General features: G+C 40.5%; 1 protein-coding gene across 5 annotated transcripts in view; it reads left to right on the forward strand.

Moving 5' to 3' along the window:
* Positions 1 to 25,430, forward strand: part of tpgs2 (tubulin polyglutamylase complex subunit 2) — a 49,348-nt gene that overhangs the window by 14,604 nt on the left and 9,314 nt on the right. For 4 of the 5 annotated variants that reach the window (XM_043685431.1, XM_043685378.1, XM_043685599.1 and 1 more), the window contains 3 exons: positions 2,583 to 2,670; positions 4,077 to 4,208; positions 12,124 to 12,237. In XM_043685431.1, the coding sequence (XP_043541366.1) occupies positions 2,583 to 2,670; positions 4,077 to 4,208; positions 12,124 to 12,237 (334 nt within the window). The remainder of the gene's footprint in view (positions 1 to 2,582; positions 2,671 to 4,076; positions 4,209 to 12,123; positions 12,238 to 25,430) is intronic. The other variant, XM_043685486.1, reaches the window with a different exon arrangement.

Raw genomic sequence — 25,430 nt, forward strand, 5'->3', positions numbered from 1 at the left:
TTTGCGTATTTACAGTGCAAATAGAGTGAATGAAATTATTGGAATTTGCAAACACGTTCTTTGTGTATTTGACCCTTCAATGTCCTGGAATTTAGCAGATTTGGATTCACATTTTCACACATCAAATTGATGCTGATTTCACCTACTCAGCTTGTTGTCTCACCCATTTTATAATTGTAGCAATGGTATGTAATTCATTTTTTACTGCTTGCAAAGTCCCCTACCAGGAGTGCTGACTCCCCGGACTGTAATTGGACATATCCCTCGACCATGACCAGCCCAAACGGATTACAGACCCAATTTGCTAACAACAATGACACTGCAAACTATGATTTGGAGGTGCCAGTCTAGGACTGGGGTGTAAGTTTAAAAATCACACAACAGCAGGTTATAGTGCAACAGGTTTATTTGGAAACACGAGCTGCTCCTTCATCAGGTGGTTGTGGAGTATAAGAACATTAAGACAGAATTTATTAGCAATGGCTTACAGTGTGATGCAACTGAAATAATATATTGAAAAAGACTAGATTGTTTAAGTCTCTCATCTTTTAGAATGACCATATTGGTTTCAGTTCTTACATATGTAAATCCCAGAACTTTTTTTTTAAAGTTACATTCTCAAGTGAATTGTAACAATGTTGGCCCAGATAATGCATTGAAGGTGTGAGGTGCCCTGTATGAGGCTGTCTATGCCCCAATGTTCAGATTGATTCTATTTCTAAAAAAGGGATTTACAGAATCTTGCATGGATTCATGCAGTTTTTGAGCAAAATAAAATGTAATTCTGCAAGTACAAATTCACCCCACAAACTTATGTATAGTATGTGGGTGTGGAGGGGTATGAGTGTCTGTGAGAGAGTATGTGTGTGAGTGTGCGTATAAAGGGTACCCACTGCACTACAGACACACACACATGCACACGCACACTTCTGCAGACCGATACCCTCACACATACACACTCGCACACTCACAGACTTATACCCCTTTATATTCACACTCACACAGATACACATACTCTGAGAGATTTTTTTAACACTTCAAAGCATGGATACTACGAACTTGCAGGTCAGCACTAACCAATCTAGTGCTGAGACAGTAAGCAAGGAACCCTGAAATGCAGCTTGGTCCAATCCTTGAGCTGGAAGGCTGTCTCTCTGCACAAAGTGTCCCTGCAACAATGGACTCTCAGACCCAAGTAAAACTGTGGTATTGGGTGAAGAGGTTTCAAGCATCTCAGGAGATGAGGGATTTTAAGGTCTGGGAAGGGAGGAAGGAATGAAAGGAGCCTTCTGGTCCAGTGCCCACAATCCATATAGGACATGCTCCAAAGATAGTACTACCTTCCTTCCTATCCTTTTCTAAACTTTAAATTTAATTGCTGGTGGGTCCCACAATGCAGGTCTGTACTTCCAAAGCGCCTACAAGTTGATCAGAGAGATACCGTAACAATCCTGTGAAGTTGACAATTAGCAAATGCCAGTGCCCACAAATTGCATGTGCCTGTGCCCTTGGATCATGCCCTAAGAGGCTGTTTTATGGATGAGGAACATGGAGGCTCTTTGGGACAAGCAACAAGCTGATGTTGTCAAGTATCTACTCTGACTTACTTCTATGCTGAGAATCTTTTGGTGTCGAGTTTGTTCACAGCAGGTAGGTAGGATAAGAAGCTGCATATTTATTGAGGTGGGATGGACAGTTACTAAGGCAATGAAAGGAACCTTCTGATTTGAGAAAGTCATTTTTAGAAAGTCATCCAGGATGCTTCGGAAGTACAGACCTGCACTGTGGGGCCCACCAGCAATTAAATTTAAAGTTTAGTAAAGGATAGGAAGTACTATCTTTGGAGCATGCCCTTTACGGATTGTGGGCACTGGACCAGAAGGTTCCTTTCATTCCTTTCATAAGACATAAATAATAATCGCCATTAAAAGGCAACTCGCTACCCTAGCAAGAATTTCATCTCATCACCTGAAATTTAGTTAAAAGATGCAGCAAACTGCTCCCAACATCAAGGTAGGCCTCATCACACATCTTGCGTAATTCTGTCACATTCCTTACCTTGCCCATGTCATTCATGCTCTATAAAATTCCCCCAATGTGTTTTTGACTTTAATAAGAGTGATTTTAGTGCTATAAAAACATGATTAGAGGACTTAAACTGTTTCATAAATATGGACACAGATTTGTTCAAAGTGAAAAGGCAGTTTGCTGCAGTAGTTTACAAAGGCAGAGGAATCATCAGTAGATTTTCTGAGGAGACAGTTAATGATGAAAGATTTGCAGGGAACAACACCAAAAAAGAGGGAACATTTGGACCAATCATATGGGACAGCAAAAGAGATTGAGTGCTAAGCCACTTAATCAAAGGTTGAAAGTCAAGGTAGCAGGATATGTATCGCAGACAGCATGAGCTCAAACTGCATAAAAGGAGATTGTAGAAGTAAAGGTATGAGTTCAGGACTAGAATTCAGGAACCCTGGGGATAGCTCTGCATAGAGGACCTAGAAGGAAGGTGGCCAAACCAGCTGAAATGAGCTTACACCTATATAGTCACTGACATATTCTGCTATTTATGTTTGTAGAAGAATTGTTGCTTACTCCCAGAGGATCTGAGGAACTTTTACCAAATGACTGATGGCTTTTTGATGACCTGGAGTATAAAATTTGATGGTAAGGTCATTGAACTTCTGTTGTGCTTTTATGAGGTCAAATTATTTTCCATTTGTATTGGCCAGTCACCCAGAATTGTGCATGGGTGCTGAGTATTCTGATGAAAAGGGGTTAGAAAGTAGCACAACATATAGAAATAATTAATTTCCCTTTTTTTTATTGTCATGCATTCTGATGTTGTTATATATCTACTTAAAAATCCTGTGACCTTGGATGAAGGGCCCAGTGGATTCTCAGGCCCAAGTAAGTCTATGGTATTCGGTGAAGAGGTTTCAAACATCTTAGGAAGTGAGGGGATTTAAGGTCTAGGAAGGGAGGAAGGAGTGAAAGGAACCTTCTGGTCCCAGTGCCCACAATCCATAAAAGGTATGCTTCAAAGATAGTACTGTCTTCCTTCACATCCTTTTATAAACTTTAAAAATCACTATCCATATCTGTCCATCTACCCATGCCAAGCATATAATGGCATCAGCAGGTAATATTGAGATTAATTGAGATTTTAGCAAACAATAATTCCACTACATGGATCACTGCAAACATTAATGCCATCTCAGCTTAAACTTTGAACCAATGTCCTTTATGCTTGTTAGGTTTATGTATAATGTTCTCCAGGAAATGATTTTCCCTGACGCCCTGACCAAAATTCATTCGTTATCCCAACATCAGCAAAACCGCATAATTCATGTCATTGGAATTTGTTTGTTGCTCAGTGCACCTATCAAATAAGATACAACATTTAAAGGTTAATTAATTGGCTGTAGTGTGCTTTGGAATGTTCTGATTAAATTAAAACCTCTGTGTGAATTTCTAAGTTAAGGTTCCATTGGTAGATTTTCTTTTGGTCTAAATGTTTCATAATTTAGATTTGGAAAAGAATAACATCAAGGTAGTAGGGGAGTAAATTATCATTTGTGGTTTCATTTTAAAAGAAAATTAAACATAGAGATCCAGTATAACCTAGTTACTCAGTTCTGTTTAGAAACAATCAATTAATATTTAAACTGACTTTTACCTCTCTGCAGTGTATTACAGTCTTAATTGTATGTCCAAAAATATCCATTTGTGTTGTTGCACATTGAATCATAAATTATTGGGGGGAGAAATGCATTCAGTAGCTTTAATTACCTTGATTCCACCATCTATTTAAAATGAAGCTTGAGTGGTATTTGCATATCAGCAAAACCAAAACTGAATCACAATTTTGTTGCAACTATCAATTTTTGAATGTGAAGAAATTTCAATGAAGGAATCCAGTTATCTCATCTTTCTGTGATTGTTCAAGTAATAAGATTATAAAGCTAATACTGCTGTAAGATATGAAATTATGTTGAATCATGTGTTATAAGACAGTAATATTCATTTTTGTTTTTGATTTCTCTGACAATAAAATAGTATTTCTCTCTTAGGCAATAACATGCAGTTGGGAACAATGGTAATCAATAGTATTTCAACACTTTGTCGTCTGGGCACAACATCTGTTTACAGCTTGCCTAATTCACCAACTCTGGATGACCTCGAAAATGATACAGATGATGAAGGTACTATTTTGGAAAGTAATAGTTCAATAAACAAGATACTTTTAAACCTGTTATCTGTTGGTATTTACGTGACAATGTGAAAAATTGCCCAGGCATGTCCCATCCATGAAAAGCAGAACAAATCCAATTGAATTGGCCAATTAAAATCTGATCTGTCTACATTCAATAAAACACAGAACATTACAGCGCAGTGCAGGTCCTTTGGCCCTCGATGTTGCGCCGACATGTGAAAATAATCTGATGCCCATCTAACCTACGATACTCCATTGTTATCCATTTGTAATAAATGTCCTTAACATTGGCGAGTCTACTACTGTTGCAGGCAGGCCGTTCCACGCCCCTACTACTCTCTAGGTAAAGAAACTACCCCTGATATCTGTCATAAATCTATCACTCCTCAATTTAAAGCTGTGTCTCCACATATTAGCCTTCACCATCCAAGGAAAAAGGCTCTCACTGTCCACCCTATCTAATCCTCTGATTATCTTATATGTCTCAATTAAGTCACCTCTCAACCTTCTTCTCTCCAATGAAAACAGCCTCAGTTCCCTCAGCCTTTCCTCATAAAACCTTCCTTCTATACCAGGCAACATTCTTGTAAATCTCCTCCGAACTCTTTCCACAGCTTCCACATCCTTCCTATAATGCAGTGACCAGAACTGCACACAATACTCCAGGTGTGGCCTTACCAATGTCTTGTACAGCTGAAGCATGATTTCGTGGCTCTGAAACTCAATCCCACTACCAATAAACGCCAACACACCATATGCCTTCTTAACAACCCTATCAACCTGGATAGCAACTTTCAGGGATTTATACACCTGGACACCGAGATCTCTCTCTGTTCATCTACACTGCCAAGAACTTTACCATTAGCCCAGTACTCTACATTCCTGTTACTTCTTCCGAAGTGAACTACCTCACAATTTTCCACATTAAACTCCATTTGCCACTTCTCAGTCCAACTCTGCATCTTATCTATATCCCTTTGTAACCCACAACATCCTTCGGCACTATCTACAACTCTGCCTACCTTAGTGACATCCGCAAATTTACTAACCCATCCTTCTACACCCACATCCAGATCATTTATAAAAATGGCAAACAGCCGTGGCCCCAAAACAGATCCTTGCCGCACACCACTGGTAACTGAGCTCCAGGATAAACATTTCCCATCAACCACCACCCTCTATCTTCTTTCAGCTAGCCAATTTCAGATCCAAACCACTAAATCATCTTCAATCCCGAAACTCCATATTTTGTGCAATAGCCAACCATGTGGAACCTTATCAAATGCCTTACTGAATCCATATACATCACATCAACTGTTTTACCTGCATCTACCTGTTTTGTCCCCTTTTCGAAGAACTCAATAAGGTTAGTGAGGCATGACCTATTCTTCACAAAACCGTGTTGACTATCCCTCATCAAATTACTCCTTTCCAAGTGATTATAAATCCTATCTCTTATAACTCAGTATATTGATGAAGGGATCTTTAACAATGCTATCAAGTAGCATATGGAAAGGTAAAACCTGCTCACCAACAGCAATCAGCTTCTGGTCTCATTACAGCTTTGGTTTAAACACAGACAAAAGAGTTGAACCTCAGATGTGAGATTAGCATGATTGTTCTTGACTTTCAAGGTAGCACTTGCCATCAACGAACCCTAGCAAAACTAGAATCAATGGGGATTGGGGGAATACTCTCCATTTATTCAAGCTATGCTGAGCACACAGGAACATTGTTGTCCAAGGACAAGGTGTTCCCCAGGGTACTGTACTAGGCCCACCCATCTTCACCTGCTTCCTGAATGACTTATCCATCATAAAATCAAATGTGGAGGCATTGTTAATAATTGCACAATTTTCAGGACAATCTTCAGAAACAGAAGCGGTCCATAACCATATGCAGTAGGACCTGGACAATTTCCAGATTTGGGTGATAAATGACAGGCAGCATTCACACCATGTAAGTGACAGGCCATGACTCTAACTATCTCAGACTGATATTCAAAAGCAATCCCCCACTGTCAAAGTCCTGAGGGCTGGCACTGAACAGAAACTGAAATGGACTTGCCATATGAATACTGTGGCTACAGGAGCAAGACAGTAGCTAGGACTTCTGCAGTAAGGAACTCAGTTCTTGCCTACCCAATGCCTGTCTACAATCTACAAGGTACAAGTAAGGAATGTGCTGGAGCACTGTCCACTTGCCTGAACGGGTGCAGCTCCAAAAAGACTCAAGAGTCTTGATACCATCTAGAACATTGCAATCTGTGTGACTGGCACACCATCCATGACCTCCAATGTTCATCCCCTTCACTACTGGCACACAATGGATATAGTGTGTACTGTAGTAACTTACTGTTCTTCCTTCAACAACACCCTCCAAATGTGTGACCTTTGCTGTCTAAAAGGACAAGGGTAGCAATTATATGGATACATCACTAGCTGCAAGTTTTCTTCCAACCTACATGTCATCTTGACATGGACGTATATAACTGGTCCTTCACTGTTGTTGGGTCAAAAGTCTGGAATTTCCTTTCTAACAAGCCCTGTGGGTGTGCTAACACAGCAAGGTCTGCTGCATTTCAGATGGTTACTCACCTTTGCCACTTTCTCCAAGGCAATTACGGATGGACAATAAATACTGGATTAGCCATCGAGTTCTATATCCCATTGACAAATTTTTAAAACTGTCTGTATAGACATGCACATAACTTAGAAGAAAGTAGACCATTTGGTCCCGTGAGCCTGCTCCACTGTTCAACAAGATCATGACTGATCTGTTTTTGTTGCAAATTCAACATTAAGCTGCTTGGGATCCATGGTGACTTGGCCGTATGGATTCAGAGTTGGCTTGCCCATAGAAGGCAGAGGGTAGTGGTGGAAGGGTGTTTTTCAGGCGAGAGGTTCATAACTAGTGGTGTTCCACAGGGATCCATAATGGGACGTCTGCTATTTATGATATATATAAATGACTTAGATGAAAATGTAGATGGGTGTGTTAGTAAGTTTGCAGACGATACAAAGATCGATGGAGTTGTGGATAGTGTGGAACTTTGTCAAAGAATATAGCAGGATAGAGATCACTTGCAGCCCTGCTGCAAGTGTAGATGGGTGGAGAAATGGCAGATGGAGTTTAATCCATTTAAGTGTGAGGTGCTGCATTTTGGGAGATCAAATGTTAAGGAAAAGTATGCAGTTAATGACAGGACTCTGAACAGCATTGATGTACGGAAGGATCATGGGGTTCAAGTCTATAGCTCCCTGAAAGTGGCCACACAAGTAGATAGGATGGTAAAGAAGGTGTATGGCGTGCTTGCCTTTATTGATTGGGGAATTGAATACAAGAGCCAGAATATCATGTTGCAGCTATATAAGACTTTGGTTAGACCACATTTAAAGGATTGCATTCAATTCTGGTCATCACATAACCGGAAGGATGTGGAGGCTTTGGAGATGGTGCAGAAAAGGTTTACCAGGATGCTGCCTGCATTAGAAGGTATGAACTATAAGAAGAGGCTAGAAAAAACTCAGATTGTTTTCTCTTGACCGGCAAAGGCTGAGGGGAAACTTGATTGCAATCTGTAAAATTATGAGACGCATAGATAGGGTTGATGGTCAGAATCCATGCATTTAAGGTGAGAAGGAGGAAGTTAGAAGGAGACGTGAGGGGCAAGTTTTTTTACACAGTGGTAGGACTTTGGAACACACTGCCAGGGTGGTGGTGAAGGCAGATGCATTAAGGGCATTTAACAGACTTTTAGATAAGCATGTGAATGTGCAAGGAATGGAGGGATATGGACCAAGGGCAGGCAGAAGGAATTAATTGCATTTGGCATCATGTTCAGCACAACTTCGTGAGCTGAAGGGCACGTACCTGTGCTGTACTTTTTTATGTTGTATTCCTATCAAATCCCAATCGCATTTCGTTCCCTTATGGAAATTTATCGATCTCCACCTTAAAATATTCAATGATGCTTGTCTCTCCCACCTTCTGAGGCAGAGTATTCAATATGTGGTCACATCAATGTCATTACAACTGAAGCATACTGTCTTTACTTTTATGCTCCAGGTTTAAATGGCTAAGATGTATTTACAAACCATTTGATCCAAAGTAGCCAACTAGTAATAGTTACATGGCCCTACGGCTCATGAGTAGTTATAAAAACCAGTGTAAAAGCACGATGACCACTACTTCCTGTGAATCTACTCTACAAGAATGATATATTCCCCAACATTGAAATTAGAGACTTCTTGGAACAAACGTATACTTGGTTTTTCCCTTGAATACAATATGGCAGCACATATTCTACTTTCATTTTGACATGAGCAACTTAAAGCTTGAATTGTTTCGCTTTACTTCTCCTGCAAATCTTTAAGATTTACAAATGCACATTTTTTATGTAAAGCCAATAAATTATCTGATTCCTTTAGTAAATATCAGACCTATACAACTTGGCAAACTCGTTTTGACAAAACGTCTAGTTCTTCAAACTGAATGATTGCAATGGGAATGTAAATTTCACACACTTTTTATAAGCAACTAAGCAGAAAACGGTTTCAAAAATTATTACTTAGTGCAGCTGAACTAGAAGGTATAGCATAACATTTGAAGTTGGTCATATAGAAGAGTTTGAGGATTGTGTGTAACACACTAATGAACAGGCTAATATTAAAGTTCTGTTGAATTTATTTTCATTACCGCATGCCACTGAAAATTTATTCAAAAGATTTGCATGTTGTCGACAAAAGCCATAGAAATATCAGTAAGACTGATCAATGCAGACTTTGTGAAGTCAAAGTTCCATCTTCACATGATAATGCTCTGTGACACTGTCATTGTTCGAAACAGAATAAGCTTTGAACAGATTTAGCAGTATAAGGTTGGACATCCATAACGTGCTGTGGACCATCAGCAATAGTTGAATAGTATTCAAAGACAATTTGCAACCTTGTGGCCTGGCATATCACCCAGTATTACCATCAAGCCAGGGCATCAACCCTGGTTCAATGAAGAGTACAGGAGGATATCCAGATTAAAGAAGTTTTCGAAAATTAATCCCAGTGCACCAACTACCTCACTATCTCACTAGACCCTAAGATGTAGCTCATTAGGACCTGGGCATTTTCTAGCCTGAACCTTTTAATAATTATTCTTTATAATTTCTCCGATTTTCTAAAGTTCCTGCCTTCTGTCTATTTCCTGATTTAACACTTTTTTGGATGTTACTTGTATCTTCTGTAGTGCAGACTAATGCAAAATCTTCAATGTATCTGCCATTTCCTCATTTTCCATTCTTAATTCTCCATTCTCAGTTTCTATAGGACTGATGCTCACTTTAATTCTTTTTTTTTAGAAATTTATATAAATAATTGTTATCTGCTTTTATATTTCTGGCTGGCTTTTTATTGTTCTATTAGTTATTTCCTTTATATTACTTTTTTTGTCTTTTTTTTCCTCAACCTTCCCAACCTTCTAGCTTGCCAGCTCTCTTTGCACAATTATTTCTTTTTCTTTCATTTTGATATTATCTGCAACTTTTCTACCTAACCACAGATGATGGGTTCCTGCCTTGGAGTTTTTCTTACTCATTAGAATGTATATATTTTGTGTTATAAGAAAAATCCCCTTAATTGTCCACTATTGCATCTCTATTGACCTCTCTCCTAACCTAATTTTTCAGTTCACTTTAGCCAGCATTGCTTTAATTTTTTTTTCCTTTATTCTCCACCCTTTCATGTGGGTACTGTTTGGACGCCTGTACACCACTCCTGCAGAGTGAGTTCTTGCCTTTATCATTTTTCATTTCTACCCAAATTGTTGCTTGTCATATCAAAACACTATTTTGCTCTCATGTTATAGTGCTGCACAATGAAGCCTTATACAATGTGAAAGTACAGCACTCCAGTTTTGACTTTGACAATTTATAGCCTTCAGAGCTCTAAGTTAGGGTCAACAACAACAGAGCATGAACACTGTCTCCTGTTTGCTGTAATGTTTTTTTTCATTTTTGTAGCATCATTAGCACTCTATTTGGCATTTGCTCCAGACACCCTCCCCATTTGTCCCACTCAGTTCTCATCCCCCTTTGTCAAACACACACTATCATTCTCCAGTTGCCTGCAGTTCAAGAAAGGGTCACATCAGACTCAAAATGTTAACTTTGTGTTTCTCTCCATAGATGCTGCCTAAGCTATTGGGGTACTCCAGAACTTTGATCTTACTTATGATTACCAACATCTGCAGTACTTGCTTTTATCTGAGTATTTCCACAGCTTGCTATCTCTCTTTATTGTCCGAACACCATCATTAACTAAGAGCCAGCTATCTGCCTTTTCCTAGTTTCCTGTCATTCCTAAATGTCCTGTACCATTCAAGATTCTAATCCCAATCCTATCATCCTGAAGCCATGAGTTTCTGTTGACTATGAGTTCATAATTATTCATTTCAATCTGTACTCCTGTTTCATGTGTTTAGTTTCTTCTTGTTATTTACACAAACGAGAAAAATATCAAACCAGCATTATATACACTGTACACTTGAGAAAAAGTGTTTTCAGTACTATATTCAGTATTTGTTCACAAACTTAAATGTATCAGGTTTTGCTACTATTACATACAAGTGAAAAACCATACAGAATTAATACTGACTGAGTCCGTGGCCCTGTATCTAAGGAAGGGTATGCTGGCAATGGAGGGGGTCCGGAGGAAATTGACCAGAATAATCATGGGGATGAATAGCTTGTCATTTGAGGAGCAATTGAGAACTCTGGGTCTGTACTTGATGGAACTTAGAAAGATGAGGGGGAGATCTCATTGAAACTTGCAGAATACTGAGAGGCCTGCATAGAGTGGGCATGGAGACAGACGGCTGCACAGTGAAGGGACAACTTTTTAGGATTGAGATGAGGAATTTCTTCAGCCAGAAGCAGTTAATCTGTAGAACTGATTGCCACAGAAGGCAGTGGAGGCCAAGTCATTGTGTGTATTTAAGACAGACATTAATAAATATTTGATCGGTAAGGGAATGAAGGCTTACGTGGAGAAGGCAGGAGAATGGGATTGTTTAAATATCAGCCATGATCAAATGGCAGAGCAGACTTGATGGGCCAAATGACCTCATTCTGCTCCTATAATTTATGGTCTTATGTTCATATTTGGTATAATGTACAACTCCTCGCACAACCTCAAGTTATTAGTAATGCTGTCACATGACAGAGCAAAAATACACAGAAAAACAAAGTCCTGCATAATTCAGATGAATCCATGTTCAATTTCTTCTGCATAGAATAACCAATTGCTTTAGGATAAGTCTAGCCTTATTTGGTCACTGTTGTCCTCAACAATTTTGGAATTTAATACTAAAACCACAGATGTCAGCATACTACTGATGGATAATTTCAACTGGATGTGAAATTTGCTTGTGAATTTCTCATTGGAATGACATCCGATTTCTGAATTATCAAAATTAGTTCACCAAATTTTCTTGAACAGTTTATGCCTTTATTTAAAATAGTAGACAGAGGAATGTTATATTGCAATAATTTTTATACCATTATGATAAACCAAGCAGGTCTTGTTTGTAGGGTAATTGATTGCTAGCATTCTAGAAGCGAGACATGGAAGACAGTAATTAGTAGAGGCCAGCTATAAAAATAGATTTGGGTTAAGATCAAAGTTAAACGAACATGGGTAATTATTTAACCAATCACGAATATTGGCTGATAGACAAATTGTTCAAAGTCTTTCTGTTTTCTATTCTTTTTGTGAGAAATTATATCAGTGCTTTCTTACTGACTCTTCAAAATGAAGCTACATTTGCAATTAAAAGTCATTTATCATCTGGATCTGCAATTCAAATAAATGCAATATGATAGGCTTTATTCTATTATAATCCTTTATATTAAGGTAAAGAAGAAGATTTGGAAAAACCTCAGTTTAATTCGAAATATCGAATATTTGAATTGGATTGTTGCAATGGGAATGGGAAAGTCTGCCTGGTTTACAAAAGCGTCCAATCAGGTATTTTTTAAAATCTAATAATCTAATGGATGTGGGTAAACATAAGCATTATAACTGTTATTAAGTAATGGTAATTACCTTTACAATAAAACAATTAAATGATAGTCAGGGATCATTCAGTAGAAGCTGTATAGTCTCAGAAAAAAATGACTAATTATTAATCCTCTCTATTGGTTTTTGTGCTTCTGATATTTGAGGTAAATGCAATAATCGTGATTTTAAAACCAGTGTCTTCTCACTTCACATGAAATTAGTGTTGACTAATGTGCAGTGCCTGAGCTTTTGCCCAAACAGAACGTTGTAGATTAAAAACGCACTCAAGAAACTAGGGCAAAATTCTGTGTGACATACTAGGGTTAATACAGAGGGAGAGTGCTATACTATTTATGGTGCTATTTTTGAGATGAATAAACTGCTCAAATGAACATATACTATCCCATGGCATTATTGCATCCTTTTCACGCAGAGGGTGGTGCATGTATGGAATGAGCTGTCAGAGAAGTGGTGGAGGCTGGTACAATTGCAGCATTGAAAAGGCATCTGGATGGGTATATGAATAGGAAGGGTTTGGAGGGATATGGGCTAAATGCTGGCAAATGGGACTAGGTGAGGTTAGGATATCTGGTTGGCCAGCCAGCCAGTTCTCCCCAGAGTACAACACAATATTTATCTCTCAACCAACATTGCATCTGAAATTACGTTGTTGTTTGGGATACCTCCAAAGCTGCTGTATTTGCCAAAAGTTAATAGTGTAGTCTTCAAAGTTATACTGATAACTGTACTATTATATAAGGGAGAAACTGAGAGACCAAACAAAAGGTAGTAAAAGAAAAACAGGCCAGTTTGGGCATTATTGTACTGGAGCTCCATTTTGAGGTATACAAGACAAGTCAGCCCAATAACTGTCTTTCAGCATCAATAAGGGGTACATTAGATTCCAGAGGCTACAAATTAGGTTAAAGCCTGGAAAAAGCATTAAGAACTGCCAACATAGAATTAAATTGAAATTGTATTTAATAAAATGAAATTGTGAAACTGAGATTTACAGCAATAATGAAAATGGAATAAATGTAGCGAGCAATATGTATGTGAATTTCAAAAATGCTTTTGATGAGATGACATATAAAGAAGATTTAAAGTCATAGAGACGTACTGCATGGAAACAGGTCCTTTGGTCTAACTCATCCATGCCAACCAGATGTCCTAACCTAACCTATTCCCATTTGCCAGCATTTAGCCCATATCCCTCCAAACCCTTCCTATTCATATACCCATCCAGATGTCTTTTCAATGCTGCAATTGTACCAGCCTCCACCACTTCTCTGACAGCTCATTCCATACATGCACTACCCTCTGCGTGAAAAGGATGCCCCTGAGGTCCTTTTATATCTTTTTCCTCTCACCCTAAACCTATGCCCTCTAGTTCTGGACTCCCCCACCTCAGGGAAAAGCCTTTGTCTACTAATCTTATCCATGCCCCTCATGATTCCATAAGGTCACCTCTCAGCCTCTGACGCTCCAGGGAAAACAGCCACAGCCTAATCAGCCACTCTGTATAGCACATCATTGTAAATCCTTTCTGAACCCTTTCATATTTCACAACATCCTTCCAATAGGAAGAAAACCAGAGTCGCATGCAATATTCCAACAGTGATCTAACCAATGTCCTGTACAGCCACAACATGACTTCTCAACTCCCATACTCAATACTCTGACCCATAAAGGAAAGCATACCAAATTCGTTCTTCAGTATCCTTGCTACCTGCAACTCTACTTTCAAGGAACTATGAACCTGTACTCCAAGGTCTCTTTGTTCAGCAACACCCCCTCAGACCTTACCATTAAGGTTATAAGTCCTGCTCTGATTTGCTTTTCCAAAATGCAACAACTCACATTTATCTAAATTAAACTCCATCTGCCACTTCTCAGCCCATTAGCCCATCTGATCAAGATCCCATTCGATTCTGAGGTAATTCTCTTTGCTGTCCACTACACCTCCAATTTTGGTGTTATCTGCAAACTTGCTAACTATACCTCCAATGTTCATCTCCAAATCATTTATATAAATGACAAAAAGTAGTGGACCCAGCACCAATCCTTGTGGCACTCCATTGGTCACAGGCCTCTAGTCTGAAAAGCAACCCTCCACCACCACCCTCTGTCTTCTACCTTCGAGCCAGTTCTGTATCCAAACGGCTAGTTTTCCCTATATACCATGAAATCTAATCTTGCTAATCAGTCTCCCATGGGGAACCTTGTCGAATGCCTGACTGCAGTTCATATAAATCACATCTACCGCTCTGCCCTCATCAATCCTCTTTATTACTTCTTCAAAATACTCAATCAAGTTTGTAAGACATGATTTCCCACGCACAAAACCATACTGACTATCCCTCATCACTTCTTGCCTTTCCAAATAGATGTAAATCCTGTCCCTCAGGATTTCTTCCAACATCGTGCCCACCACTGACGTCAGGCTCACCGATCCATAGTTCCCTGGCTTTTCCTTACCATCTTTCTGAAATAGTGGCACCACGGTAGCCAAACTCCAGTCTTCTGGCACCTCACCTGTGACTATCGATGATACAAATACCTCAGCAAGGGACCCAGTAATCATTTCCCTAGCTTTCCAAAGAGTTCTAGGGTACATCTGATCAGGGGATTTATCCACTTCTATGCATTTCAAGACATCCAGCACCACCACCTCCATAATGTGGATACTTTTCAAGATGTCACCATCTATTTCCCAACATTCTATATTTTCCATGACTTTCTCCACAGTAAACACTGATGCAAAGTATTCATTTAGTATCTCCTCCATTTCCTGCGGCTCCCCGCATAAGCTGCCTTGCTGATCTTTGAAGGGCCTCCTCTCTCCAATTATCCTTTGTCCTTAACATATTTTTAAAATCCCTTTGGATTCTTCTTAACCCTATTTGCCAAAGATATCTTTTTGCCCTCCTGATTTTCCTCTTAAGTATACACCTACTGCCTTTATACTCTTCTAAGGATTCACTTAGAGACATAGAGACATTCAGCAAGGAAACAGACCATTCGGTCCAACTCGTTCATGCCGACCAGATATCCTAAGCTAATTTAGTCCCATTTGGCAGCATTTGGCCCATATCCTTCTAAACCTTTCCAATTCATATTCCCATCCAGATGCCTTTTAAATGCTGTAATTGTACCAGTCTCCACTGTACCTACTTCCTCTGGCAGCTCATTCCATATACACACCACCCTCTGTGTGAAGATGTTGCCCCTTAGGTCCCTTTTATATCTTTCCCCTCTCACCTTAAACCTATGCCCTCTAGTTCTGGATTCCCCCATCTCAGGGAAAATACTTTGTCTGTTTATCCTATTCATGCCCCTCATGATTTTATAAACCTCTATAAGGTCACCCCTCAGCCTCCGCACTCCAGGGAAGACAGCCACAGCCTGTTCAGCCTCTCCCTATAGTTCAAATCATCCAACCCTGGCAACATCCTTGTAAATCTTTTCTGAACCCTTTCAAGTTTCACAACATCATTCCGATAGGAAGGTGACCAGAATTGCCTAACCAGCCGCCACATGACCTCCCAACTCCTATACTCAATGCTCTGACCAATAAAGGAAAGCATATCAAATGCCTTCTTCACTATCCTATCTACCTGTGACTCTACTTTCAAGGAGCCGTGAACCTGCACTCCAAGGCCTCTTTGTTACTTGCCTGCCTCTTCCTCATAACGCTTGATCCCTTTATCAATCAAAGACTCATCAAGGCTTAATTATTTTAGCCTTAAATATATGTAATGACTCTGCACCCCACAGCTTTCTGTGTCAAGGAGTTCCAAAGATTCACAACCTTCTGAGAGAAGAAATTCTCCCACATCTCAGTCTGAAATTGGCACCTTTTTGTTTTGAGGCTAAACCCTATGATCCTAGACCCCCTCATGAGAGGAAATATTCTCTCAGCATTTACCCTGACAAGCCAGTTAAGACAAAATCATTTAGTGTCACAAGACCTCTTTATTCTTCCACTCCAAACCCCTTGCAATAAAGTCCAACATGCCATTTATCTTCCATATTGCTTGTACTTGCATGCTATCGTTCTGTGTTCCTAGAATAAGTACACTCATATCCCTCTGTTGTCTTTTCCGACATATGCTTCCTTCTTTTTCTTAATCAAACCCTCAATTTCTCTAGTCATTGAGTATTCCCTGCACCTACCAATCTTTCCTTTCACCCTAATAGGAATGTCTTGTCTCTGGACTTTCATTATCTTATTTCTGAAGGCACCCCATTTTTCAGCCATCCCTTTATTTGTAAACATCTGCCCCCAATCACCTTTTGAAAGTTCTTGCCCAATACTGTCAAAATTAGCCTCCCTCCAATTTAGAACTTCAACTTTTAAATCTGGTCTACCCTTATTCATCACTATTTTAAAACTAATAGAATTATGGTTGCTGGCCCCAAAGTGCTCTCCCACTGACACCTCAGTCACCTGCCTTGCCTTATTTCTCTAGTCAGTACATCCACGTACTGAATCAGAAAATTTTCTTGAACACATCTAATAAATTCCTCTTCATCTAAACCCACAATGGCAGTCCCAGTCTTTGTTTGGAAAGTTAAAATCCCCTATCATAACCACCCTATTATTCTTGCAGATAACTAAAATCTCCTTACAAATTTGTTTCTCAATATCCCACTATTGGGGGGTCTACAATACAATCCCAATAAGGTGATCATCCCTTTCTTATTTCTCAGTTCCACCCAAATAACTTCCCAAGATATATTCCCAGGAATACCCTCCCTATGTAGAGCAGTAATGTTATTCCTTATCAAAAACGGCAATCCTCTCTCTATTCCAACCCACCCCACCACCACCTTCTATCCTTCCTGTAGCATTTGTATCCTGGAACATTAAGCTGCCAGTCGTGTCCATCCCTGAACCACGTTACTGTAATTGCTATGATATCCCAGTCCCATGTTATTAACCATGCCCTGAGTTCGTCTCCCTTCCCTGTTAGGCCTCTTGCATTGAAGTAATTGCAGTTTAATTTATCAGTCCTACCTTGTTCTCTGCTTTGTCCTGCCTGCCCTGACTGCTTGACTTGCTTCTTTTCCCAACTGTACCAGTTTCAGATTGATCTCTTTCCTTACTATCTCCCTAGGTCCCACGCACTCCGCCTTACTAATTTAAATCCTCCCAAGCAGCCCCAGCAAATCTCCCTTGTTGATAAAGTTTAGATACAAAGGGTTGAATCATACAGTGCTGGAAAACTAGTCTCTGCAAAATTGTCCATCAGCACCACACTAACTAGAGGTCTAGCTGTCATAGAATGATACAATAGAAAAGAGGGACATTCGGCCTATCTAATCCATGCTGTCATAAAAACACCCAGATCCCCTTTTTAATACCAACCTCCTGCAAATGGCCTGTAACTCTGTGGATTATAATACTTAAGGTGCAATCCAGGTGCTTTTTTAAAAAGGGTTTTAGGGTCCCTACCTCCACCAGCAATTTGGGCAGCAAATTTCAGATACCCTCCATGTGAAAGTATCATTCCTCAGGTCCCTCTAATCCTTCTGCCACTTAGCTATAATGTATAACTCTTTCTTTTTCAACTTTCTGCCAAGTAAAGTTGTGGGCGGCACGGTGGCACAGTGGGTAGCACTGCTGCTTCACAGCGCCAGAGACCCGGGTTCAATTCCCGCCTCAGGCGACTGACTGTGTGGAGTTGTCTGCGTGGGTTTCCTCCGGGTGCTCCGGTTTCCTCCCACCATCCAAAGATGTGCAGGGTCAGGTGAATTGGCCATACTAAATTGCCCGTAGTCTTAGGTAAGGGGTAAATGTAGGGGTATGGGTGGGTTTTGCTTCGGCGGGTCGGAGTGGACTTGTTGGGCCGAAGGGCCGGTTTCCACACTGTAATGTAATCTAATCTAAATCTAAAAAACACCTTTCACAATTTTGTACACCTCAATTGTGTCACCCCTGAGCTTTCTCTGTTCTAAGGAAAACAACCCCAACCTCTGCAATCTCTCCTCATAGCTACAATTCTCCAGCCCTGGCAGCATCTAGTAAATCTCCTCTGCGTTCTCTCTAGCGAAATTGTGATCTGTAATGTGGTGACCAGAACTGCACGCAGTACTTCAGTTGTGGCCTCACCAGTGTCTTATCGTTTCATCATTTTATCCTTACTTTTGTACTCTATATCTCTACCAATGAAGGAAAGCATTCTAAATGCCTTCTTTACAATCTTCTCTATCCATACTGCTACCTTTATGGACCTGTGCACTTGCTTGTCAAGATCTCTCACTTCATCTACCCCTCTCAGTAGGTTCTTGTTTATTGTATATGCCCTTTAACTGTTTGACCTTCCTAATGCATTACCTCACACTTATCAGAGTTGAACTTCATCTGTTACTTTCCGGCCCACTCCACCAACCCATCTCTATCATTTTGGAACTTACTGCTAGCCTACACACAGTCGACAACATGGCAAATTTTTGTGTCATCTGTAAGTTTCCCAATTTTGCCCCCTCCCCATTTTCAAGTCAAAATCATTAATGTATAAAACAAATAGCAGGGGCCTCAACTCTGAACTTTACAGCACACCATTTGAAACAGGTTTCCATTCACAAGGGTATGCATCAACCATTGCCCTTTGTTTCCTGTTACTAAGCAAACTTTGGATCCAATTCAACACATTACTCTTTATCCCATGGGCTTTTACTCTTTTGACCAGTCTGCCATGTGGGACCTTGTCAAATGCATTACTGAAAATCCAGGAATATAATATCCATTGGACTCCCCTCATCAATTCACCTTGTCAATTTCTCAAAGAAAGTATCTTTAACAAAGCTATGCTGAATTTCCCTGATTAGTCATTGCCTTTCTTAGTGACAGTTCTTAGTGACAGTTTATCCAACCTTTCTAACAAATTGAGGGCTCCCTGATGGGGGGCTTATACCCAAAACGTCGATTCTCCTGCTTCTCGGATGCTGCCTGACCCGCTGTGCTTTTCCAGCATCACACTCTCGAATCTGATCTCCAGCATCTGCAGTCCTCAATTTCTCTACTCCTGCTCCAAGTTCTTATGTTCTTATTCAACGGAAGAAATTGCTGGAGAAATTCAGCAGTCTGGCAGCATGTGGGGCAAAAGCAGAGTTAACATTTCAAATCCAGTAACCCTTCCTTCTTATTTCTTATGTTCTTTTCTGGTGGAAGACATTCAACAGAAGCTTCTGTACACACTGTATTAGCTTCAAGATTGCAATAAATGTGAATAATGACTTGAATGAATAATACCATCTTCAAAACAAGCAACAATGCCCTCAGTTCCTTCATCCAGATCAATTGTTTATAATGTGAACAGTTGTGGTCCCAACACAGATGCCCGCAGAACTCTACTGGTTACTGGCTGCCATCCTGAAAAGAGATAATTGCTTGCACAAAGTTCACATTAATACAACGTGTTGTAGTCACAATTCTCAAAATAGCTGTTGGTATGATGAGTGGGAGAGAGGAAGACCCAGAAACATTCTTCGGTACCTGTCCACAACAACACCACACACTGTCCAAGAGAGTGCACACAATGCACAAGAGAGCTTGGATACCAGATAAAACTGCATCAAAGGAGGAGTAAACATTCTGTGAATGATATCACAGCTAAGTACGTGATCTGAGCAAAGAATCATTCGGGAGTTGGAGAAATGTAAGACCTACAAATGAGCAACTGGAAGCAAAAGTCTAAAAATTATGGGCAAGTCTCATGGTCAGCACTACTTAACCTGGGAATCGGAAAGGCATGCCATGTACTAGGAACAGGTCCGCACTGAGTTCAAAAGAGGGTGAAGAAAACAAGCTGACATTATAGATATTCTACAAAGTCTTTGGCAAGAAACTGCTATCAGGGACTTTTTAAATTGCTGTAAATTAGAAAAACGTATTATTTTTAAAGAAATAACTATGCTTGGATTTAAATGAGAAATGCAAAGAAATAAGAGAAAGTTGATGCCAGTATAATAAAGTAATCCAAAGCAGAGTAAAGTTACCTAAGGGAAATTATTATAAGATATGTCAGCTCAGTTTAGTGGCATGGAATGTGTGAGAAGTTCTAGACATAACCATTATCCTAGACAACCACATGCAGGAAATGCTACTCGAGCCCTGCTGCCAGAAACCTGAGCTCCAGCTTTCTGAGCTCGTCTGTTGGCTGAACTCACTGGTACAACACTATGGAAGGCTAAGTATTAAGTGCATAGCGCATTTAGAGAGGTGGTTGCACTGCATCTTGATAGTCTGGAGGTACAAAGAGGATGGTTGACTGTCAGGCAATCCAAGATAAACAGGCAGGTAATGGAAGAGTTCCCTAGGGTCCTGCTCAGTTTTCCATTTTTGAAGATGGTAGTGGAGCTGATTCCTTAAGGGAGTGCAGTCAGAGCCATGTTTGTGATGCCACAAATGGCTCAGCTATACAGGAGAGAAAGAAGAACAAAGAAGCAATAGTGATAGGAGCTTGTTAGTTAGGGGAACAGGCAGGCATTTCTGTACCACAGAAGTGAATCATAGAGTCTCACAGCATGGGTACAGACCCTTCAGCCCAACTTGTCCATGCTGTCTAGGTTTCCTAAACTGAACACCTCTGCTTGACAACACTCCTCAGGGCCTGACCATTAACTGTGTAAGTTCTGCCCTGATCTGTCTTCCCAAAACGCAACACCCTACATTTATCTAATTTCAATTTTATCTGCCATTTGCCCACATTCAGCCCATCTCCCTCTAAGATTTCTTCTACTCCAAATGTCTTTTAAATGTTATAATTGTATCTGCCTCTACCACTTCATCTGGCAGCTTGTTCCATATGTGTACCACCTTCTGTGTGAAAAAGTTGCCCCTTATGTCCCTTTTAAATGTTCACCCTCTCACCTTAAACCTGTGCCCTCTAGTTTTGGATTTCCTTACTCTGGGACAAAGACCTTGGCTATTCACTTTATCTAAACTCCTCATGGTTTTATAAACCTCTATAAGATCACCCCTCGGCCTCCTATGCTCCAGGAAAAACAGTCTCAGCCTGCCTTATAACTCAAACCTTTCAGTCTCGCTAACATCCTTGTAAATCCTTTTGCACACTTTCTAGTTTAGTAACATCCTTCCTAAAGCAGGACAACCGGAATTGTACACAGGACCAAAATGCAGCCTTGCCAATATCTAGTACAGTGGTAACTTGACATCCCAATGCCTGTACTCAATGCTCTGACTAGTGAAATCCGGTGTGCCAAATGCCGCCTTCACCACCCTGTCCACACGTGATGCCACTTACAAGAATTATGTACCTGAACACCTCTGCTTGACAACACTCCTCAGGGCCTGACCATTAACTGTGTAAGTTCTGCCCTGATCTGTCTTCCCAAAACGCAACACCCTACATTTATCTAATTTCAATTTTATCTGTCATTTCTCAGCCCACTGGCCCAGTTGAACAAATTCTGATTGTACTCTTAGATAACCCTCTTCACAGTTCACTATGACCCAAATTTTAGTGTCATCCACAAACTTACAACACTGCCTCCTGTCTTATCATCCAAATCACTTATATAAATGATGAATAACGATGGACTCAGCACCAATCCTTGTGGCACACCACTGGTCACAGGCCTCCAGTCTGAACAACAACCCTCTGTCACCACCTTCAGTCTCCTATTATCAATCCAATTTTGTATCCATTTGGCTAGGTCTCCCTGGATCCTACGTGATCTAAGCTTACTAACCAGTCTATCATGTAGAACCTTGCTAAAGTCCATGTAGACAACATCTACTACACCAGGGTGGTATATTGCTTCCTGGTGCCACTGTCAAGGAGGTCTTAGAGTGGCATTCAGAAAACATTCTTCTGAGGATGATGAACAGCCAGAAATTGTGATTTACTGTGGTATCAATAACTTGTGTTAGAAGGGAAATATGGTTCTGTAATCAGAGCTATAGGGAGCTATTTATAAAATTAGCTAGAAAGACCTCAAATTAACAAACTCTATTACTCCCTGTGCCACATGCAAGTACAGAAATAGAGGGATAAGTCAAATGAACATGTGGCTGGAAAAATTATGCAAGAGGGAGTGAGCTAAGAAGAATACAGAAGGTTCAGAGGGGAGGCGAAAGAAACATCAGAGATGAAAAGAGGAAAAGTGAGAAAATGCTGGTGGCCAACGCAGGAATCTTAAACATTTCTAAAGCCACATCATAGTAAAAATACGGTAAGAGGAGGAATAGGGCTGATTGGAGACCAAAAAAAAATTTACACCTGGTGACAGAAGCCGTGGCTCAGGAATTCAATGAATACTCTGCATCTGCCTTTGCCAAAGACATACAAGGCGGACCCCCTGTCGTGAGAAAGGTTCATAATTGATAAGGAGGAAGTGTTAGATAGGTTATCGAAACTTAAAGTTAACAAGGTACTGGGACTGAATGAGATGTTTCCAAGGATGTTCAAGAAAGTAAGAATGGAAATTGTCAGGGCACTGGCCAAACCTTTCGGTGTTTCCTAAACTCTGGGGAGGTACCAGCGAACTGGAGAACTGCAAACTTTACATTTTTATTCAAGAAATTTGTAACATTAAGCCTAGCAATTACAAACCTGTCAGTTTAACTTCAGCAGTGAGGAAGCTCCGAGAAACAATTATTTAGAATAGAATTAATAGTCACATAGAAAAATGTGTTTTGTTTATGAAAAGCCAGCATGAATTTCTGAAAGGGAAATCAGGTTTGACTAACTTCCTAGCATGTTTTGAAGAGGTAACAGAAAGGGTTGTTGTAAATGATGCTATTGATGTGGTGTGCACAGACTTTCCAAAGGCATCATTACGGTACCACACAACAGACTCATGAGAAAAATTATAACTCTTGGAACAGAGGGACAGTCACAATGTGGATACAAAATTGGATGAGTCATAGGAAATAGAGAATAATGGTCAATGGATTTTTTTTTCCACCTGAAGGAACGTTTATAGTGGAGTTCCTCATAAATTGGTATTGGGACTTTTGCTTTCTTGAAATATTTTGCTGATCTTGTTGTGCAGGAAGAATTTCAAAGTTTTTGGAAGATACAAAACTTGGAATTGTTGTATACTGTGGGAAGGACAGCGTAGAACTCCTAAAGTACATGGACGAGGAAAAGGACAAGAATTGGCCTGAAATCAAACTTCTAAACTGGGGTACGGCTGAGTTAATAAAATCAGATGTGATTTGGCCAGAGTGGACTAGGAGCAGTTTCATTCAGGTAAATCTGTCTCAGAACAGTGGGATGCATTAACGAAGGAAATATGGGGAATGCAGGGCCAACATGTTCCAATAAAAAAAGGGGACCATCAAATCCTGTGAATCCTGGATATTGATGGACATACAGCATTGGATAAGAGAAAAAGAAAATCTTATGGCAGATACTGAGAGCTCAAAACAGCAGAAGCCCCAGAGGATTATAGAGCATGCAAGAGGGAACTTAAAAAGGAATAGGAGTTCTGAAATTGGCATGAAAAGATATTGGCAGGTAAATAAAGAAAAATTCTAAATTGTTTTAGAGGTACGTTAGGAGAAAATGGATAGTGAGAAAGAGTAGGATCCATGCAGGGCCACAGTGGTACTTTGTGTGTGGAGTGAAAGGATGTAGGTAGGGTTCTAAAGAGAGTCATTAAGATCTACACCCATGGAAACAGACCCTTGGGTCGAGTTCATCCATGCCAACCAGATATCCTTAATTAATCTTGTTCCATTTGCCAGCATTTGGCCCCTGTCCTTCTAAACCCTTCCTATGCATGAACCCATCCAGAAACCTTTTAAATATTGCAATTGTACCAGTTTCCACCACTTCCTCTGGCAGTTCTTCCATACGTGCGCCATCTTCTTTGTTTCCTGTCCCATATTAAACCTATGCCCTCTAGTTTTGGATTCTTCTTCCCAACCCTGCCCCTCCAAATCACACCCCACTCCAGGGAAAAGACCTTGGCTCTTCACCTTATCCATGGCATTCATGATTTTATAAATGTGTATAAGGTCACCCCTCAGCCTCTGATGATCCAGCGAATATCACCCCAACCTGTTCAGCCTCTCCAACCCTGGCAACATCCTTATAAATAATTTCTGATTAATATTTTTTGCCAACATTTACCAGTGAAAGGAACGATATAGGTATAGAAATCAGGGAGAAGATTTGTGGTAGACTGAAGGAAATCAACATAGACAGAAAGGAGGTTCTGAGTGGTCTGATAAGTAGATAAATCTCCAGGGTCAGATGAAATAGCAGTCAGTTCTCTGGCACTGAGCCTAACACTGTGGCAAAGAAAGGAAGGGGGCAGAATAGAAAAGTACTCGTGGTAGGGGACTCGATAGTTAGGGGAATCGACAGGAGATTTTGTGATCAGGATCGGGATTCCCGGAAAGTATGTTGCCTTCCTGGTGCCAGGGTCCGGGACATCTCCGATCGGGTGTATAAGGTTCTAAAAGGGGAGGGCGAACAGCCAGAAATCGTGATACATATTGGAACTAATGATATAGCCAGGAAAAGGATCGAGGATATAAAAAGCGATTTCAGGGAGTTAGAATGGAAGCTGCAAAGCAGGACGAACAGAGTAGTGTTCTCTAGTTTACTACCAGTGCCACGAGATAGCGAAGCGAGGAACAGGGAGCGGGCGCAGCTTAACACGTGGCTGCGCAGCTGGTATGGGAGGGTGGGCTTCAGATATGTAGATAATTGTGATGCCTTCTGGGGAAGGTAGGACCTGTACAAGAAGGACGGGTTGCATCTGAACTGGAAGGGGACCAATGTCCTGGGTGGAAGGTTTGCTCAAGTAGTTTGAGAGGGTTTAAACTAGTATGGCAGGGGGGTGGGAACCTGAGCTGTATACCGGAGGTGAGAGTTGATGCAGATGAGGCAATAGCAAGAGGTAGACCAGCTAGTGGGAAGGATTTTCCTGGGAAGGAACCAAGGGATCAGTTAAAGGGTGTTTGCTTTAATGCAAGGAGTATCAGGAACAAAAGTGATGAACTTGGAGCATGGATCAGTACCTGGTGCTATGATGTTGTGGCCATAACAGAGACATGGGTTTCTCAGGGGCAGGAATGGTTGCTGGATGTTCCAAGGTTTAGAGCATTTAAAAAGAATAGGGAGGGGAAAAAAAGAGGAGGAAGTGTAGCACTACTAATCAGAGAGGGTATCACA

This window comes from Chiloscyllium plagiosum, chromosome 1, assembly GCF_004010195.1.
Source record: "Chiloscyllium plagiosum isolate BGI_BamShark_2017 chromosome 1, ASM401019v2, whole genome shotgun sequence".
NCBI lineage: Eukaryota > Metazoa > Chordata > Chondrichthyes > Orectolobiformes > Hemiscylliidae > Chiloscyllium > Chiloscyllium plagiosum.